General features: G+C 37.1%; 1 protein-coding gene across 2 annotated transcripts in view; it reads left to right on the plus strand.

Moving 5' to 3' along the window:
* Window positions 1-21,507, plus strand: part of TOPBP1 (DNA topoisomerase II binding protein 1) — a 77,188-nt gene that overhangs the window by 54,429 nt on the left and 1,252 nt on the right. For both annotated transcript variants that reach the window (XM_044920434.1, XM_044920436.1), the window contains 10 exons: window positions 289-435; window positions 554-656; window positions 2,605-2,797; window positions 4,588-4,808; window positions 5,634-5,800; window positions 6,034-6,145; window positions 9,562-9,725; window positions 10,722-10,859; window positions 12,796-12,885; window positions 13,053-13,214. In XM_044920434.1, coding sequence (XP_044776369.1) covers window positions 289-435; window positions 554-656; window positions 2,605-2,797; window positions 4,588-4,808; window positions 5,634-5,800; window positions 6,034-6,145; window positions 9,562-9,725; window positions 10,722-10,859; window positions 12,796-12,885; window positions 13,053-13,214 — 1,497 coding nt within the window. The remainder of the gene's footprint in view (window positions 1-288; window positions 436-553; window positions 657-2,604; window positions 2,798-4,587; window positions 4,809-5,633; window positions 5,801-6,033; window positions 6,146-9,561; window positions 9,726-10,721; window positions 10,860-12,795; window positions 12,886-13,052; window positions 13,215-21,507) is intronic.

Below are 21,507 nucleotides of genomic sequence, written 5' to 3' on the forward strand. Positions count from 1 at the left end.
AGAACTGTTTTCTTTCTGGGTATTCCCAGGAGTATGAATGATACCTTGGCAAAAGCATAGGAATGAATTAGATCTTATTCTTCAGTGTACATGACATTAAAATTAGTGAGGACAATTTTGTCATTTGTATGATGGTATGTTTCAGTGTCACCTACTTTTCAAAATTTTAATTCTGTAAACTTCTGCTGTCTTAGGACATAACCTATTGGTTGTCCTTATTCTACTTAATGTAATTTATTCACTAAGATGTTTTTCAGTCCTGTTTTAAAGCATGCCATTATATTGCAGTGTGCGCAAGAGTATAAACATCTTCCTGAATCTCTTTATCCACATACTTACAATCCCAAAATGAGCTTGGATATCAGTACAGTGCAAGATGGCAGACTCTCTAATAGTCGACTACTCTCAGCGGATTCAACAACAAAGGATGATGAGGTAGATAATATGGATAACACATTTACCTCCTCCTTAAGCTGAATGTATAATCATACAGTGCTGTGAAACTTTATGCAGTGACTTGGTTTAAGAAATTGTAACTTTTTTCCTTGAATAGCCAAATCATTTGCCTATAGAAGAAAACGATATAGACAGTATAACCACCAGTAACAAAGAATCAGCAAAATCAAATGGAGATGGAAGGAATGACTCTAAAGGAGGTAAAATATTTTAAATTACAAAAAAATTTTGTTTACAAACATATATCTTTCATACAGAACGCTTCCTTTGCTCGGAAAGACAAAGTTGTTTTCTGTGTCTCTATAAAGCATATATTTGAGGATTGAGTTGAAGTTCCATGCCAGTCATTAAGTAATAATATGCAAAGCTTTAGTGATTTATAAGTGTGAAACTTGTGAAATCTGTGGAACTAGGTATTTTACAGAGGTAGTGTGATACAGCCCTATTTTGTGAAAGGTAGGTGGAATTGATGGTTTTGTAAAAATTTGTTCTTTGGTTCAGTTCTTTCCAGTAACTTTCAAAAAGCTTTAGTATATGTATAATATATTTTGACATATGCACATGGTTTAAAGGTATGGAAGGATGCATGAAGAGTTTCTCCCACTCTTCTAATGTTCTTAGTTTCTTAGGTGTCCTAGAGCTTTATGCATACACAATCAATCATAAATACATATATTCTCCTCTTCTGTACTTTTTTAAAAAATGTATAAAGGGTGGACATACTATATATGCTGTTTTATAATTTGATCTTTATCTTTTTGCTTAATAGTTGAACTTGTGCAGTGTTTCATATTGGTACATGAGCTTCTTTGGTCTTTTTCTTTTTTTTTTTTTCCCGACTGTATAGTATTCATTGTGTTGACCAAGAAGAAGAGGCTGTAAAGCAACCAAAAGCTATTATTTGGGGTTTTCAGGATTGCGGGTGATATAGTCCACTGAAACTCCTTATTGCAAGCAGGGAGTACAGGCTTATATAGGCAAAAACCCCACAAGGTTATATAACTTGTTTTGAAAGAAATATGATTGGTGTTGTCAGAGTTTATTTTTTTTTAAACATTTTATTTATTTGAGAGAGAGCACAAGCCAGAGGAAGGGCAGAGGGCGAGGGAGAAGCAGCCTCCCCACTGAGTAGGGAGCCAGATGTGGGGCTCCATCCCAGGACCCTGGGATCATGACCTGCGCTGAAGGCAGACGCTTAACCAGCTGAGCTACCCAGGTGCCCCTGATGCTGTCAGAGTTTAAACTGATACAAGATTATTATTTGGCTAACAGGTCATATCTCTTTTTCAGTCCAAAATAGAAGGATATGTTCTAGGAGGTGCTGGAGTTGGCAATTGACAAGTCACAGTTGACAGCAGTTAACAGTTCATGGTGTTCTGGGAATTGAAACAGGAGACTGTGCATAGGCCCTACTTTCTCAGCGTCCTTTGACTGTTTTGAGTGACTCTCTTAGCGGTGCTTCATTTTGAATCTTCTTTTCACAATTGTATGAATGGCCATTTAGTCAGTCCCTTTTATGGGCACCAGGTTATTTCTGATTTCTTGCTATTACAAAGAGTGCTGCAGTGAATAAATTTGTATCTATATATGTCCTATTTTTAATGGATTAATATTTTCTATTTTCCTTACTCATTTTACCCTACTTACTGGAGCTTTCCTTATGACTTACCTATTTAGTTAGTCCCACTCAGTTCATTCCAAAAATGTTTATTTAGTACCATTGCGTTTAATCTACAAGGAAACCAAAAATAAATATATTGTGGTCTGTTTTCAAGGACCATAGGGGAAAATCACATATGTTAATTTCTGTAATGTACCTCAGAGTGTGGTACATAACACAGGAGAGGGTCAGAAGCAGGCAGGGGGCTCTACAAAAGGGATAATCACCAGGTCTTAGCAGTGTGTCTTAGTAGAGCTTCTTGATTTTTTTCATACACAGTCGTCCTGGTAAGGACTGCCTTTATGTTCTGAGTATTCCTAGTCTTAGTACATTACTATAGCCTGTTGTAAGTATTCAGTAAATGTCAAGTTAATAAATTTGTGTTCAGCCAGATCTAGACAAAACAGTTAATGTGTGAATGAGATGTGATAAAAAAAGAAACTTAAAAAAAGAGAAACTTAATTGGTGTATTTTTGTGTGTTTTCAAGTTCTGACACAGACCTTGGAGATGAGAGAAAACTTTCAAAAGCAGCTGCAGGAAATAATGTCTGCAACATCAATAGTGAAACCCCAAGGACAGAGGGCTTCCCTTTCAAGAAGTGGTTGTAACAGTGCTTCTTCAACCCCTGATAGCACTCGCTCTGCCCGCAGTGGGCGAAGTAGAGTCCTGGAGGCACTGAGGTATGTACCCGTCACTGATGGCAGAAAGGAGTGACTCGGTGACTTGAGAGAAGGGTAGCTCATTCTTTTAGCTTCCTGCTGGCTCAGTTCCACAAGTTAAGCCTAATTTTGCACCTTTTCTGGGATGGGGGTGTGGCAATCAGTAAAGAAAAAGATTAGAGGGCGCCTGGGTGGCTCAGTTGGTTAAGTGACTGCCTTCGGCTCAGGTCATGATCCTGGAGTCCCGGGATCGAGTCCCACATCGGGCTCCCTGCTCGGCGGGGAGTCTGCTTCTCCCTCTGACCTTACCCCCTCTCATGTGCTTGCTCTCTCTCACTCTCTCTCTCTCAAATAAATAAATAAAATCTTAAAAAAAAAAGAAAAAGATTAGAATATCAGGACCAGGAAAAGGGTTATACTACTGGGCTTTATTTAGCCCAAACTATGTATATTATATACTGGTTATGTGGCCTTTTACTGGCTAGCTTTTCCTTCCTCCCTAGCTTTTTCTCCTTCCGTCCCTTGTTCCAAGCAGTTCTAGAATTCTTACTTTGGGGTAGGAAGCAGACAAAGCTTTATTCCATACCAAGCAACTGCTTTGACATTGTGGTGTGATTAATATTTTTTGTAACCTCCCCTGAGAAGAAAATGATTTTAAGATCCAGTTTGCCTCATTTGAAATGGGTTCAATGGGTAATTCTCTCTGTTTTGTCATGTTAGTGTAAATATTAGTTCTAAATTAGTTATTTCTTATTAAAACTACATGTATTTTGTATTCTCTTTACAAATTTATCTTCTAGGAAAGGTGATTACAGATCTCAGTGTGATATGATTGAAGTTCAGTAGTATAACTTCATCTTTTTCCTGATAGAAGAATCTCCAATTGTATGACGAGTGTGAGGGAACTTGTATCTTGAATTGATTGATAGAACTATGCATCTGTCTTAAGCTACCTATATATTTCATGAGGCCAATTCTATATCTGCATGCTGAGTGAAAATGGCTTTTTGTTTAATATACTTCAGATCATGTGTTGTCATTACAGAGAGCCTAAATCTTATGCCAAGTCAGAGTAGATAAATAAACTCAGAATAAAAGGCTGTCTTCCTTGTATTTGAGGCAAATGAACTCTGGGGGTACCATGAGCTTTGGTAAAATATATTTGTTAAGATTCCACTTATATATATATATATACATAGAAGGAAAATGTTGGAATTATATTTACTCTGGTGGAATTGTTAAAATTATGACATAAAACACACTTCACTCTAGTTCAGTATATGGCTGGTCTATCTTAGACTCTGGGAGGTTTGGTTACCAAGAGCCAAAGGGACCTTCTTTTAAGGCAGCTTTTATAGTACCCTTTTATAGTACTAATTATAGTTTTTATTATTTCAAGTGATAAAAATACAAGTACTCATAAGCAAAGTTTTCTAAACTTTACCATGCTTCCCTAAGCCTGTATAATTAAGAGAAATTCCATTTTTAAATATATAGCAATCATTTTAGAATTTTAAAATAATTTCTTGACAGTAAACTTTCCCTTTTGAAGTTTTAAATAAATGGACATTTAATCAAAATAGATGTTTTCTTTTCTAACTAAAATATTTTGTAAGTTTCTGGAAGAAATACTTTAAAAAGAAAAAAATGTCCCAAAGTGCATTTACTCAATATTTTGAGGTAGCTTTCTCTTTGCTAGATGGTGGGCATATAAAGGTGAGCCTCAAAATTGCAATCTAACTTACGGAATTTATGAGTGTAGGTTTTGTTATAGTTATCTGTTTATTAAAATTGTCACTTTTATTCCTTAGGCAGTCGCGTCAAATAGTACCTGATGTCAACACAGAGCCCTCCCAGAATGAACAGATCATTTGGGATGACCCGACAGCCAGGGAGGAGAGAGCAAGGCTTGCCAGCAATCTGCAGTGGCCTAGTTGTCCCACACAGTATTCTGAGCTTCAGGTTGACATTAAAAAATTGGAGGATTCTCCTTCCCAGGAGCCTTTACATGATTCAGAAATTGCTAAACAGGGTAATGAGAAGAAATCTATTCATTTGTTTGCATTAAGTACATGTTGACTTCTTAAAAATAGATAAGCACATTGCGGTTCTCTGAATTACACATGCAAACAAAAAACTTACTAGATATTTCTGATTTTGGTCTAAATGAAAGAGAAAAAATTAAAATTGAGGTAACTTATCAGTAAAATTGAAAAATATATTTTGATTCTTAAATTTGGAAATGGAGGCTTGGGCAGTTTTTTCCAGACTTAGTTTTCACTATTATTCTTCCTGTCATTCTCCTCCTTTGTACATTCGTATCATTAATGTTTGTTTTCTTCCTAGTCATCTAGTTTTCATCTAAGTCTTCTAAATTCCACCCAGTAGGTACCTACATTTGTTCTTTGGATTTGTATGTGTTCCTTTCTGAATTCTCCTGGTTTTTTCCCCTTGGGCTTTACTTTGAAGACAGAATGGCTCCTGTCTTTCATCTTTGGTCATCTTTTTGCCCCATTTTCTCATATCACATGATTATGTTTCTGCACTAGGTAGATTTTCTCCAAGTGTAACATTGCTTTCATTTTACAAATTTAGGTTACATTTTACTGATGAAAGCTTGGTATATAAAGAAAAGGTTGGGAGAAGCCCACAGATAACACCATTTGCCTTTTTAAAAAGCTAATTAATTGCATTTATTTATAAGCTCTAGAAATAGGCTGTCTCTTTTGCACATACTTTTTACATTGCAGAATTTGTGTTTAATTTCATCTTGGTTAAGACAGATGAGAACATTTGCCTGAATTTTTTCTTAGTCGTATTTGGATAACATAACACTGCAGCATTTTATTGCCCTCAGCTGTCTGTGATCCTGAAAACATGTGTGTGACTGAAGCCCCAAAACACCCGATCTCTGAAGAACTGGAAACACCGGTAAAAGACGGCCACCTGATCCCTACACCTCAAGCCCCCAGTATTGCCTTCCCCCTAGCCAACCCACCAGTGGCTCCACACCCTAGAGAAAAGGTTAGTTTATCCTTAGTGTGATGATACACCTTTTTGATATTACTGTTACGCTGCATTAAGAATATGCTGATACCACTACCAAGAGTTCACAAATGTTGAAACTGCATTTCTTTGCATGCTATTATTTCTGTATTTGATAAGTCAAAAGACTAAAAATGTCACTTAAAACCATTTACCTGATTGATAGCCTTTTTACTGTTAATTTTTTCTAAAATAAAACTCTTCCATTTCAGATTATAACAATAGAGGAAACACATGAAGACTTAAAAAAACAGTATATATTTCAGTTGTCATCTCTGAATCCTCAAGAACGTATTGATTATTGTCATCTGATTGAAAAACTAGGTACAAGTATTTTAAGTTAAAAATGTAACCTTCGGGCGCCTGGGTGGCTCAGTCGTTAAGCGTCTGCCTTCGGCTCAGGTCATGATCCCAGGGTCCTGGGATCGAGTCCCACATCGGGCTCCCTGCTCCGCGGGAAGCCTGCTTCTCCCTCTCCCACTCCCCCTGCTTGTGTTCCTACTCTCGCTATGTCTCTCTCTGTCAAATAAATAAATAAAAAATCTTAAAAAAAAAAAAAATGTAACCTTCCTTGGAAGTCAGTGTAGTTGATATCATTTGTAAGATGTACAAATTGAGAGAAAAAAGATGGGTGCGGCACCTGGCTGGCTCAGGTGGTAGAACATGCAATTCTTGATCTTGGGTTCATGAGTTTGGGTGTGAAGCCTACTTAAAAGATGGGTAACTTGTCTTAGGCAGTATGTATTGCCTCAGCATTAGAACTTTGACTTTATATAGGTCTAAATCTAAAGTCACTGGGTCATAGGATTTAAACATTTAAAGATTTAAATTGAAACCAACCATTAAAATGATTTAAGAATCTCTTGTGCTGCCTTGGGCTTTTGTTCACTGATGAACTCATTGAAATTATAGACTTAAAATAAAACTGCATTTTTGTGAAGTTGAAGGCACAGTAATACCCAGAGGAGCTCCTTCTTATGTAACATTCTTATTCCATTATTATCAGACTCTCCACCTGACATCATTCTGGAAGCAGCATACTAGACAGGTAACCTGGTGCTCTAAGCAGTAGTGTCCAATAGAAAGATAGCAAAAGCCACATGTTTAATTTTAAACTTAGTAGTAGCCACATTTTAAAAAGGAAAAAAAAATCGAGTGAAATTAATAAAACATATATTTTATTTAACCTATACACAAAATATTATATTCAACATGTAATTAATATAAAAAATGAGATTTTACCCTTTTTTTTTTTCCTTACTAAGTTTTTGAAATCTCAGGTATATTTTGCACTTCTAGCACATCTCAATTTGGTCTGGCTATGTTTCAGGTGTCTGATAGCCACGTGTGGCTAGTGGCTACTGTATTGGACAAAGTAGCCCTATAGATGGAAAGTATAGGAAGAGAACTCAGTCTGACAGCTTCATATAGAGGAAACCTTAAATAACGGTTGTTTTTAATGACGGCCCTGAGTCAAGAAAAGGTTAAATGTAACTTAGTGCTGTCCTTTTAAGAATGTGGAAAACTATGATTTTTTTTTTCTTAAAGATTTCTGTCAAATACAGTCATACAGTTGAGAAGCTATGTTTCTTGGAAACTGGACTCAATGTGAAACACTGTTTTCTGGTCACCCAATAAATTAGATAGTTATAAATCAAAATCGTTCAACTTTACCTAGAGCTTTCAGAACAGAAGAAGCTGCTTCATGTGTCTGTCTCCTATATTTTGTTCCATCTCTGTAAACTCTGGACAAGAGTAATATCAACTAGCAGAGAATTGTCTAGAAGAAGACAGCGAAGAGAGACAGATGAGGACAGATTGTGCTGGAACGGAGTCTGAGTAGAAAGGTTTTGAGAGTAGAATGCAAAGAGATCCTTCATTTTATAAATGAAGCAACTGTGGCCAACTGATTCACATAAATAGTCTATTATGTTGTCTGGATTACAGAATATATCTGTTAAATAGAATTCGATCCCAGTATAATAGGGAATTTTCACCTTCTTGTTCTTTTGTCACTCTGATCCTGGGTGAGTTACTGTGTACTTGTGTCATCATGGGTAGATTGCAGATAATAATAGTGATCTACCTTCATAGAGTTGTGAGGATTAAATGAGTTAATAATCTGGAGCACTTCCAGCAGTCAGATATTGATATTACTTGTGTATTACTTGATATTACTCTGTGTATACTATGTGCTCAAACAGTTGCCTCTCTTAGTCATCTGTAAAGCATGAGTAGAGTTCATATGTTTCATTGAATTCTTACAAAGTCTTGAATACAACTCTTTCTAACCCATAATCAAGTTAACTTCTAAAGTATAAATCAAAAATCAATCAATAAAGCCATGCTTTACATAAATTTATGCCTTCTTTCCTCAAAGTCAGGCATCGTACAGCTGTATCTGAGAAGAGGGTTCAGCTTCCACCTGCTGCTTCATCTCTGTTTCCCTAGCGTGTGTGTTTTCCTTCCAAGCTTCTGCGTTGTTGGGCTGCTGACCTTATTTCCACTCAAAAAATTTTCTTCTGCTTTTATTCTATAGGAGCCCCTTTTTGACTTCCATCTCCTTGATTACCCATATTCAATGCTTGGAAATTGCAAAAGTAGTTGAGACTTAAGAAATATACCAACAGTAGTATATGGCCTCTATTTATATTCTGTTTTTATATTTTAATTGTAACAAACCAAGTGCAGACAAACAGGAAAGTTTGCATAGGAATTTAGTATTGAAATAGCAAAGAATTTTTGTTAATTATATTAGATCTGATAATAGCATTAGGGCTGTATAAAAAAATTACCATGTATTTTAGAGATGCATACTGAATGGATGGGGTAGAGTAACAGGATGTCTGGAACTTTATTTTTTTTTTTAAGATTTTATCTTAAAAGAGAGAGACAGTGAGAGAAGGAACACAAGCAGGGGGAGTAGGAGAGGGAGAAGCAGGCTTCCTGCGGAGCAGAGAGCCTGATACGGGGCTCGATCCCAGGACCTTGAGATCATGACCTGAGCCAAAGGCAGACACCCAACAACCGAGCCACCCAGGTGCCCTGGAACTTACTTTAAAATAGTTAAGCCCAAAAGGGGTAGACTGAAATAAGGATGGCAAAATTTTGATAATTTAAGAATCAGTATATAGGATTTCATTTTACTATTTTTCTTTCTGTTTTGAATTTTCATTAAAAATATTATGGGGGGATGCCTGGGTGGCTCAGTTGGTTGGGCACCTGCCTTCGGCTCAGATCATGATCCCAGAGGCCTGGGGTCGAGTCCTGCATCGGGCTCCCTGCTCAGTGGGGAGTCTGCTTCTCCCTCTGCTGCCCCTGCTGCTTGTGCTCTCTGTCTCTATCTCTGACAAATAAATAAAATATTTAATAAAAATAAAATAAAAATGTTATAGGGGTTAAGTGGCTGACTTCGGCTCAGGTCATGATCCCAGGGTCCTGCAATCAAGCCCTGCATTGGGCTCCCTGCTCTGCGGGGAGCCTGCTTCTCCCTCTCCCTCTGCCTGCTGCTCCCCCTGCTTGTGCTCACTGTCAAATAATCTTTAAAAAAATATATACTTTATTTTATTTTATTATGTTAGTAAAAAAATATACGTATGTGAAGTAAAATAAGTGTCAGTCAAGGTTTTTCAGTTTATTTGGTGCATTTTATTTATAAATAATTTCTATGCAGAGTTGACATGTTTTTCCTAGGAAGAAATTAAGAATTCCAATCACATATCAGTTTTTCTCTACTTTAGGTGGATTAGTAATAGAGAAACAGTGCTTTGATCCCAATTGTACACACATTGTTGTGGGACATCCACTTCGAAACGAGAAGTATTTAGCCTCAGTGGCAGCTGGGAAATGGGTGCTTCATCGCTCCTACCTGGAAGCATGCCGGACTGCTGGACACTTCGTGCTGGTGTGTATTCAAATTAATATGAAGAATCATTTTTCGTTAAAAGTAATTGTTCTAATAATTGATTCTAGTTTTTACACTAACCATTCATATAATTGAAATAACCAAATACGACCAATGATTATACCAATTTTACAAGGTCCACATTAACAGAGCAAAAAAATTTAGAGATCACAGACCCAGATTCTCAGTTATATGAGTTTTATTTAATTTTAATCTGGGCTTTTTTTTTTTTCCCTCTTTGGAATAACATTAGAAAATTTCAGGATTACCTCATTGTAAGCTTTTTATCCTTACTGCCAGCCCATTAAATATTAAATTGTTTGGGGACGCATGGGTGGCTCAGTCAGTTAAGCATCTGCCTTTGGTTCAGGTCATGATCCCAGGGTACTGGGATCAAGTCCCGCATTGGCTCCTTGTTCAGTGGGGAGCCTGCTTCTCCCTCAGCCCCTCCCCGCTGCTCATGCTCGCACTCAGCTCGGTCTCCCTCTGACATAAAATCTTTTAAAAAAAGAACATTTTTTTTTTAAATATTAAATTGTCTGAAATATTTTGGTCCCTAACTAACCATCACAGTAATATCTATCATGTAGTTTTTGAAGTTTTCGATCTTGATTGAAAGGGATCTGATTTCTATGGACAGGTAATCAAGGTGTTAACACATACCTCCACTGAGAACATGTCCTTCTGTGAAGTTCATCTTAAAATGGATGAAGCCCAATAATCTATATATTACCAATTACTAAGGTGTAGTTATCTGTATTTCTTAGGAATGTATACAGTATTTTTCTGATTTCTAATTAAAAGCCAGATATACTTGACCCTCCTATGAAGCCAAATTAATGTACATTTCCTTCCTCTATGCTCATAAACTGATGCTTATTTAGTGCTCTGTATTTATAACAATTGAATGTATAGCTTTTAACTCTTACGTGATCGTGGACTCCTTGAGGACATATTCTAGGACCAGATCCAAAGTTTGTTGTACTAATTGTCTAGGAAGAAGACTATGAATGGGGAAGTAGTTCCATACTCGATGTTTTGACTGGAATCAATGTTCAGCAACGAAGACTAGCACTTGCAGCAATGAGATGGAGGAAAAAACTCCAGCAAAGACAAGAATCAGGCATCGTTGAGGTATTAACATATATATGGTGATATGAACAGCATTCAGTGTCATGACTATTACAGATTTTAATTTTAAGAGAATGTGCTTATTAACAAAATAATAATTCTTGTCTTTTATGCTTTGTTGATATACTTAGTTCGGGCATTCTAAATTGGGCTTAATATTAATTCCTAATTCTTTTAATTATGATTGCGAGGAAGATATATATAATGTTGATGGCTCTTTTAAAAATATATGTGTAAATGGGGTGCCTGGGTGGCTCAGGCGGTTAGGCATCCAATTCTTGATTTTAACTCAGGTCATGATCTTAGGGTGATGAGATCAAGCCCCGCCATCAAACTCCTCGCTCAGCCGGGAGTTTGCTGGAGATTCTCTCCCTCTTCCTCTGCCTCTCCCCTCACTGTGCGTGTGCACACTAGCGCGCATGCTCTCTCTCAAATACGTAAATCTTTTTTTATTATTATTTTTTAAAGATTTTATTTATTTATTTGACAGAGAGAGACACAGCCAGAGAGGGAACACAAGCAGGGGGAGTGGGCGGAAGAAGCAGGCTTCCAGCGGAGCAGGGAGCCCGATGCGGGGCTCGATCCCAGGGCGCTGGGATCATGACCTGAGCCGAAGGCAGATGCCTAACGACTGAGCCACCCAGGCACCCCCATAAATCTTTTTTTTTAAAAAGTAAAAAGGCATAAAAATAATTTAAATATATGTGTAAAATGTGACCCATACTGTATTTCTTCCAAAGACTCTTCAGCATCTACCTTCAGGGGTTCTTAATGTGGGACCCACAGACTCTTCCAAAGGAGTTGTAGATCACATTCAGGAAGGCTGTTTATACACTTTGGATGGGGCAGGGAATACATCCTTATTTTTACTAACCTCCAATTGAAAACATTTCCTTTTACTATAGAAGTCTAGGTAAAAATCACAACACTATTAATAGTACTTGTGATTTTACCCCAACAGAAATAAGATATCTTTGCTTTGCATTATAATTCCAAGTATCTTGAGATACTGCTTGTGTTCACTTTTTTTAATTGAAATATAGTTGATGCACGGTGTTACATTAGTTTCAGGTGTGTAACAGATTTGACAGCTATTCATTATGCTCACCACAAATGTAGCTACCATCTGTCTTTATACTTTAAAATTATAATAATCTATCCAGCCACCACTAGGTCTTTTATTTAATTCATTAATACAGAAGCACATCTATTATGTCACAAATTTGTAAATATTTTACTTTTAATAAAATGGGTTTTTTGGTAATCCTTTACACTTTATGTTAAAACCAGTATTTTAAAACATTATTAATATGGCACAAATTACATTTCAATAAAGCTGTTTCTTTAAAAGAATTATTTAGAGAACAGATCCATAGGTTTCACTGGACTGTCAAAGGGGTCCATGGCTCACATAAAGGTTAGAAACCCAAGTTTTAAATAATCTTGTGCAATGTATTCTGAGTTCTCTACTGTGTCCAAGCCCTTGTTAGCCTTAATTCCCTTCTTTTAGAGTAATTCCACTGGCTCTTGTTGTTATTCCCTAGTGAAATATTTTATATTTCTGATTCGCAAACATTTTCAAGAGAAGTATAATGGGGGCTTCATCTAATTTGAGAAGTTGTGCATTAAGTTCTACCCTGGATTAATTATAAGAAAAAAATACAAGAAAAGGCTAAACAAAAGTCAAGTTGCTTTGTTTTCATATCAATCATTAAACATTTTCCTTCATTCTTCAAGTATTTATTGATGACCTACTATGAGCCAAACACCATGGCTATGTGTTTTCAGAGTATTCTGACCAGAGACAATTACCACTGTGGCAGATGGTAAAGGTTATAAGATTATTTGTTGACATAAAACTGAATTTACAGATAAAATAATGTATTATTTGCATTTATTTCCCAAATAATTTCAACACTGATTATTTTTTCATTTGTAGGGGGCATTTAGTGGGTGGAAAGTTATCTTATATGTTGACCAATCCCGAGAAGCAGGATTCAAACGCCTTCTTCAGTCAGGAGGAGCAAAGGTTTGTTTGTATTCAGTCAATTTACAGAATTTTTTACACAAATTATTTTCCAAACAAGATTGCTGTGATCAGTTCTTCATTTTCGGTACTTTGTGAAATGACAATCCTTAAGTACAGATTTTACAGTTGAACTACTTTGGGACACTGATAGCTTCTTATTTCTTTAGGTACTACCTGGTCATTCTATACCTTTGTTTAAAGAAGCCACACATCTCTTCTCTGACTTCAATAAACTGAAACCAGATGACTCAGGAGTTAATATAGCAGAAGCTGCCGCCCAAAATGTGTATTGCTTGAAAACAGAGTACATTGCTGATTATCTGATGCAGGTTTGTAAGATTTTGTCCTTGATCTCCTCATCACCAGAGATAGGCTTATATATATAGGGATGTGACCACACAGCAAAACCCTTGGCTTGTTTATTAATAGAATGTTTGGCTCCAGTTGTTCACTTTCATTTCATTCAGTTTCATTCTACTTTTTATAATATTGAGTACCATGTAAACATTTAGCTTGGAGTTAAATGAAGCAGGTATAAAAATCTAGGTACCTCTAAAAGCTTTAAAAGTGCCCTTTATAATGTTGGAATATTGCTGTTCACAAATAGCCTAAGTTTTGATTTGAATGGGCAAAGAAAAATCTTTCTGATGCCAGAACACCTAAAATGCCATCAGGAATCAGCAAGGTATGACACATGATAATAAATGTCTTACTACAAAGGATTTCAAACATAATGGTATAGAAATAAGGGGAAGCCAAAACTCAGCCTGCTGTGTAATTTTTACTGTTTGTGTTTGGGAGTTGCTCAGGATATATAGAAAGAATGGCTAAAACATAAACAATAAAACCTTTGTCATAAAGCAGTGGGATGTACTGATTGGAATTGGTAAGCCAATACTAACTCCTAGAAACACCTAAATCACTTTTTTTAAAAGCTCAAGTTTTTTTGTTCCCTGCTTTTCTCAGGGTTGTATTGTGTGTCAGACACTAGATTTCTGGAGGAATGCAGTGGGGGGAGTGGGCTGCTCTGTATTTCTACATCTGAGCTCATTATTTCCTACCTAGCTCTCAGAAGTAGGTAAAACAGAATACTTCTGTGGGGGCAAAGGAGTAGACTAGGGAAGGGAGAGTAGTGACTTCATGTTCAAGTTCATGGTCAAGATAAGCCAAGCACAAGTAAGGCTCTTGAGATAGGCCCACCCCAGTGTTCTGACCTCAGGTTAAATGCTGTGGGGGGGGGGGGGTGGCGGTGGGCATTAATTAAAAAGCTGGGTGCAGTGGCTGCAGGGATCTTGGTGGTGACAGCCTTCAACATGTCTTTAGCCATACTGCTCCAATCTGGATGGTCACCCTCTACTTCTACAAACTGGTGTCATCCCAGGATCTCCATTCACCATCCTTTCTCTTCTCTGTTGGATCTCCTGTTTCTGTATCCCATGTCATCCTGATTTGCTCTCATTTGGTTGAAGATCATCTTATAGTAACTTCTTGAGAAAGCACATGGGAGATAAACTGAGATTTTCTTTGTGTGAAAATTCTTTTTTTTCTGTGATTGCATTCTTTTATCGTTTGGATGGGCATCAAATTCTAGGTTGGAACCTATTTTCTCCTTAGACTTTTGATTGCTTATCTCCTTGCTTCTAGTATTGCTGTTGAGTAGTTAAAGCCATTTTGATTCATAATCTGTTATATGTAACTAATCTAGTAGGAAGCTCTTTTTGTCCCTAGTTTTCTGAAATTTCAAAATGATAGGCTATCACGAGGGCCTCTTTTTATTATACTGCACATGGTAGGCCTCTTCTGGTTTGGTAACTTGTGTCTTTCAGTTCTGGGAAATCTTGAATTATTTCAATGATGATTTTTTTCCCTCCACTTTCTGTTCTCTCTAGTACTTCTGCTACTTGTATATTGGATTTTCTTATTTCACCACTATTTTTATAATCTTCACTTTTTGAGAGGTTCCCTCAGTTCAGTCTTCTCCTTTTATCAGCTCTTCATTTTGCTATCATGTTTTTAATAATCAAGACCTTTTTAAAAGTTTTTTTGAATTTACTTTTAATTTTTTAATATCTTTTTTGCTTCATAGATGTAATACCTTCTACTGGATCTCAGAGGATTTATTGATTTTTTTTTTTTTTTTTAACTTATTTCAGTATATTCTCTATCCACTAAACTGCATTTTCCTCTTTGTTTGGGTCTTTGTCTAAGCTGATTGGAAGTACTGAGCACACAGTTGGGTCTTGGCAGTTTCGATCCGGATGCAATAGTCTTGGTGGTCTAGTTGTTGGGGACTGTTTTCTGGGTTCATACTTGCATATACTTCTTGAATTGTTTCAGTTTATCCAAAGAGGAGTCTTCCAGTCTGCCTGAAGGAGGAATCTGGCCACCTTTTTTTTTTTTTGAGATACAGTGACATATGACATTAATTTCAGATGTTCAGCATTACAGTTGTATGTATTCATGACTATATAGGCAAAATTATCACCATACATAATGACAGATTTTCTCTCTTATGATAAGAACTCCCAAGATTGTGTCTCCTACCGACTTTCAAATATACCATACAATATTAACAACTATAGTCACCATGTTGTATATTACATCCTCAGGGCTTATTTTATAACTGTAAGTTTGTACCTCTTGTTCACCCTTACCCATTTCCCCCAGCCCTCACACCCTGCATCTAGCAACCCCCAGTCAGTTCTTTGTATCTATCCCATTTGGGGTTTTTGTTTTATTTTGTTATTTTATTTTTTTAAGATTTTATTTATTTATTTGACAGCGCACGAGCAGGGGGAGTGCAAGAGGGAGAAGCAGGCTCTTTACTGAGCAGGGAGCCCGATGCAGCACTCAATCCCAGGATCCTGGGATCATGACCTGAGCCGAAAGCAGATGCTTAACTGACTAAGCCACCCAGGCACCCCTGTTTTTTATATTAGGTTCCACTTGTAAGTGAAATCATCTAGTATTTGTCTTTCTTTTTCTGACTTATTTCACTTTGCATCATGCCATCAAGGTCCATCCATGTTGCTGCAGTTGGCAGGGTTTCCTTGGCGGAAATATTTTTTTATGGCTGATTAATCCATTGTGTGTGTGGGTATGTGTGTGTGTGTGTGTGTGTGTGTGAATTTTCTTTATCCATCTGTCAGTGGACACTCAGGTTTTCATATCTTAGCTATTGTAAATAATGCTGCAGTGAACATAGGAGAGCAGATATCTTTTTGAATTAATGTTTTTATTTTTTTTGGATAAATGCATAGAGGTTGGACTGTTGAATCATAAGGTAGTTCCTTTTTTTTTTTAAGATTGTATTTAACATAGTGTTATTAGTTTCAGGTGTGCAATACAATGATTCAACAGTTGCTCAGTGCTCATCAAACTAAGTGTACTCTTAAGGTAGTTATATTTTTAATTTTTTGAGGAAAAAAATAATGGCTGCATCAGTTTACATTCCCACTAAAAGTACACAAGAGTTCTCGGGGCGCCTGGGTGGCTCAGTCGGTTAAGCGGCTGCCTTCGGCTCAGGTCATGATCCCAGGGTCCTGGGATCGAGTCCCGCATCGGTCTCCCTGCTCTGCGGGGAGCCTGCTTCTCCCTCTCCTGCTTCTCTGCCTACTTGTGTTCTCTCTCTATCTCTCTGTCAAATAAATAAATAAAATCTTAAAAAAAAAAAAAAAAAGTACACAAGAGTTCTCATTTTTCCATATCCTCATCAACACTTGTCTTTTTGATAACAGCTATTCTAACATGTGTTAGGTAATATCTTGTTATGATTTTGATTAGCATTTCTTTGATGATTAGTGACGTTGAGCGCCTTTTCGTATACCTGTTGACTATCTGTGTCTTTGGGAAAATGTCTATTCAGATCTCTGCCCATTTTTTAATCAGATGGTTTGGGATATTAACCCCTATCAGATGATTTGCAAATATTTTCTCCCTTTCTTAGGTTGCCTTTCCTTTTGCTGATGGTGTCCTTTGCTATGCATGAGCTTTTTAGTTTGATGTCTCCCCACATGTTAATTTTTGCTTGTGTTGCTTTTCATTTTGGTGTAAAATCCAAAAAATTTTTACCAAGACCAATGTCAGGGAGCTTGTGACGTATGTTTTCTTTTAGTTTTATAGTTTCATGTCTTTCATCCAAATCTTCAATCCATTTTGAGTTTATTTTTGTGTATGCTATAAGATAGTGGTCCTGTTTCAGTCTTTTGCGTGTAGCTGTCTAGTTTTTCTAACACCATTTATTGAAGAAACTGTCCTTTTCCTATTGTATGTTCTTGGCTCCTTTGTAATTGATCGTGTATGCCTGGGTTTTTGTTTTTTTTAAGATTTTTATTTATTTATTGAGAGAGAGAGAATGATAGAGAGCATGAGAGGGTGGAGGGTCAGAGGGAGAAGCAGACTCCCTGCTGAGCAGGGAGCCCGATGCGGGACTCGATCCTGGGACTCCAGGATCATGACCTGAGCCGAAGGCAGTTGCTTAACCAACTGAGCCACCCAGGCACCCCTGCCTGGGTTTATTTCTGGGTTTTCTGTTCTCTTGATCTATGTGTCTGTTTATGTGGTATTACCATACTGTTTGGTTACCATAGTTTTGTAATACAGTTTAAAATCAGGGAGCATGATGCCTCCAGCTTTGTTCTTCTTTCTCAAGATTGCTTTGGCTAGGGGTGCCTGGGTGGCTCAGTCGTTAAGCGTCTGCCTTCGGCTCAGGTCATGATCCAGGGTCCTGGGATCAAGCCCTGCATCAGGCTCCCTGCTCCGCGGGAAGCCTGCTTCTCCCTTTCCCACTCCCTCTCTCACTGTGTCTCTCTGTCAAAAAATAAACTCTTAAAAAAGAAAAGAAAAAGATTGCTTTGGCTATTTGGAATCTTTGTGAGTCCATACAAATTTTAGGATTGTTAGTTCTATTTCTAGAAAAAATGCCATTGGAATTTTGATAGGGATTGCATTGAATCTGTAGATTGCTTTGGGTAGTGTGGACATTTTAATAGTGTTAATTTTTCCAATCCATGAGCATGGAATATCTTTCCATTTATTTGTGTCATCTTCTGTTTCATCAGTGTTGTCTAGTTTTCTTTTTTTTAAGATTTTATTTATTTGACAGAGAGAAATAGCAAGAGCAGGAACACAAGCAGGGGGAGTAGGAGAGGGAGAAGCACGCTTCCCACTGAGCAGGGAGCCCAGTGCGAGGCTCGATCCCAGGACCCCCAGATCATGACCTGAGCCGAAGGTAGACGCTTAAGACTGAGCCACCCAGGCGCCCCAGTGTTGTCTAGTTTTCCATGTACAAGTCTTTTGTCTCCTTGATTAAATTTGTCCCTAAGTATTTTATTCTTGATGCAATTGTAAGTGGAATTTTCCTTTATATTTGAAATGGCTTTCTTTTAAAAAGGGTCTCATTGGGTCTTGCTTTTTTATTCTTTAGAATGTTTTGTCCATCGTGTAATTATTGATAGGATTGGATTTAGGGGTTTTTTTTTTTGCAGCTTTCGATTTGTCTTTGTTCCTGTGTTCTTTCTTTCTTGCCTTTTTTTTGTTGTTGGAGGCAGGGTGTGTTTTGCTCTACGGATTATAATATACTTAACTTTTTATAGTCTAGCTAGAATGATATTGTGCCACTTCACATAGAATGTAGAAATCTTACAGTCATATAGGTATATAGGTTCCTTTACTTCCCCTATCCTTTAAACCAGGGGTCAATAAACTGTAGCCCACAGGCCAAACCCTGTCCACTGCCTGTGTTAGAAAGTTTTACTGGAACACAGCTCCATTCACGCATTTACAGGTTCTCTCTTCTGCTTTTGCAGTGCAACACTGGGCTGAGTAATTGCAAGAGAGACCGTCTGTCCCACACAGCCTGAAATATTTAATGTCTGGTCCTTCAACGTAAAGCAGGGGCCAGCAAACTTTCTGTAGACTTGTCATATATTTTCCATCGTCTCTTACAGCTCTGCTGTAAAGCAAAACTTGCTTAAACAATCCTATGTATTTTGAGGAAATTAAAAGGAAAAATATAGTCTTATATTTATCCTATCTGGTATCAGTTTTCCTTCAGCCCAAAACTTTGATTTGTAGTACAAGTTTGATGGGACCAATTCTAGTTTTCTTCTATTTGAGAGTGTCTATTTTACCATTATGCTTGAAGGATCTTTTTGTAGGGCATAGGATTTGGGGTTGATAGTGTTTTTTCTTTTACTAAAGACTCCACTTTCTGCTGGCCTCCATTATTTCTGAGAAGTCAGTGGTAATTTGAATTCTTCTCCTGTATACAGTGCAGTGTCTCATTTTTTATTGTTTCATCTTTGATTTTCACCATTTATGATTTCTCCTGTATACAGTGCAGTGTCTCATTTCACCATTTATGATTTCTCCTGTATACAGTGCAGGGTCTCATTTATTGTTTCATCTTTGATTTTCACCATTTATGATATTTACAGGTGTAGTTTCTTTGTATTAATCCTGCTTTTTCTGCAGAGCTTCTTCAATCTGTAAATTTCTTTCACCACACTTGAGAAATTTTGACAATTACTTCTCCATTCTTTCCTGTCTATATGGGAATTTAATCACTCGTACCTTTTGATATTGTCCCACAGGTCCCTCGGGCCATATTTACTTTGGTTGCAGTCTTTTTTCTGTGTTTTCTGATTGACTAATTCCTATTTATTACTTCACTGATTTTTTTTCCTGTTCTTTTCATTCTAAAGGCTCTTCCATGAGATTTTTTTTTTAGATATTAGATTTTTTTTATATCTAGAATCTCTGGTTCTTTTTTATAGTTTCTATTTTTCTACTTTTTCATTTCACTCATTTCAAGGATAAGCGCTGCTTTAGTATCATTGTCTACTATTTCCAACATCTGGGTCATGAGTAAGACTGCTTTTATTTTGAGGTAATCCGTAGGTTTACATGCAATTGTAAGAAATAATACAGTTTCCCCCAGTGGGTAACATCTTGCAACAATATAGTACAATATTACACCCAGGATATTGACCTGATGCAATCCAAGCTTATTCCGATTTCCCCACTTCTACTTCATGTGTCTGCCACCACAGTCAAGATACAGAACAATCTATCACTACAGCAGTCATTCATTTTGCCTTTTTTTAACTACACCCACCTCCTTCCCTTCATTCTCTTCTCCCAGCGGTCTCTTACAGCTGTCAACCACTAATCTGTTGTCAGTTTCTTTAATCTTAAATGGAATCAATATAATGTGTAATCTTTTCGGATTGGCTTTTTTTTTTAGCAAAATTCTCTTCAGAATCATTCAGGTGTTGCTTGTATTAGTAATTTTACAGTTGAGATCTACTACAGCTTAACCATTAGCCTATTGAAGGACATCTGGGTTGTTTCTACTTTGGGGCTATTATGAATAAAGCTGCTGTGAACATTTTTTTGCACATATTTTATGTGAAAATAAGATTTTATTGCATTGGGATAAGTGTTTCCAGAGTGGTCATATTTTTCATTCCTACCACTGTTACAAATGATCCAGTTTTTCTGTATCCTCATTGGCATTTGTCACTTTATTTTAGCCATTTCAGTTGGTATGTAGTAATCTCTCATTGTGGTTTTAATTTGCAGTTCCATAATGGCTAGTCAAGAGTGAATGCCTTTGGTGTGCTTCATAATGAGGTGTGAGGTTTTCATAGAAGGTGTGAAGTTTAGGTCACTGAGAATGTCCAATTGCTCCACCATAAAAGAACTATCCTCCACTTAGTTGCTTTTGCACCTTTGTCAAAATTCAGTTTGGCATATGTTGGGGGTCTAATGATCTAGGTCTTTCCCTCTGCAATAGCATCTTTCTTATCTCTGATATTAGGTAGCGATTCCTCTTTTCTTTTTCAAGATCATTTCAGCTTTTCTAGGGCCTATACCTTTTAAGTTTTTAAATAAGCTTACTTATATGCCTATGAGAACATCTTGCTACGATTTTGATAGGAATCACATTAAACCTACAGATCAATTTAAGTGAATTGACATCTTCACTATGTTCAGTCTTTCGATCCATGAATACAGCATATTTATTTAAGTCGTCTTTCATGAACATTTTGTAATTTTCAGTACATACAAGTTTTAGATCTTTATTGGGTTTTTGGATTCTGATTGAAAATGGGTCATGTTCTTCAGATGTGGAGTAATTTTGAATGCGTCGAAGTTGTAAAAATTAGATTCTGTTACGTTCCTTAGGGGAATGCCATTCTATTTGCTTAACAGGCACCCTTTGTAGAGAGTGCAGGATCAAAGCTTTAGCCATACTTGAGCCTCCTCTGCACATCCATGGTGAGAGGGCAAAGATTTGGGCCGATTTCATAACCGAGTTTGAGGCTTCCCCTGCTCCTTCCTGGGATTTCCCACCTCACTTTCCAGTGGCTGTGGTTTCACGCCAGCGACTTAGCCCGCATGATACAGACTTCTCCTTACAACAAAAACAAAAAAAATGAAGAGAAATTCACTCCCTACCCAGTGTCAACCCCTCTGGTATTTGCCTGATCTCATTTCCTCTCCAGTGTCTTGGGGTAGTTGCTTTTAATATATTTGGGTCAGAAGTTGTCATCCAGAGAAGAGTTGAACCAAAAGGCACTTACTCAGTATTTTATGGTGATTCATTTTCATGTTTTC

Source organism: Neomonachus schauinslandi, chromosome 1, assembly GCF_002201575.2.
Source record: "Neomonachus schauinslandi chromosome 1, ASM220157v2, whole genome shotgun sequence".
In the NCBI taxonomy this organism is placed as follows: Eukaryota; Metazoa; Chordata; class Mammalia; order Carnivora; family Phocidae; genus Neomonachus; species Neomonachus schauinslandi.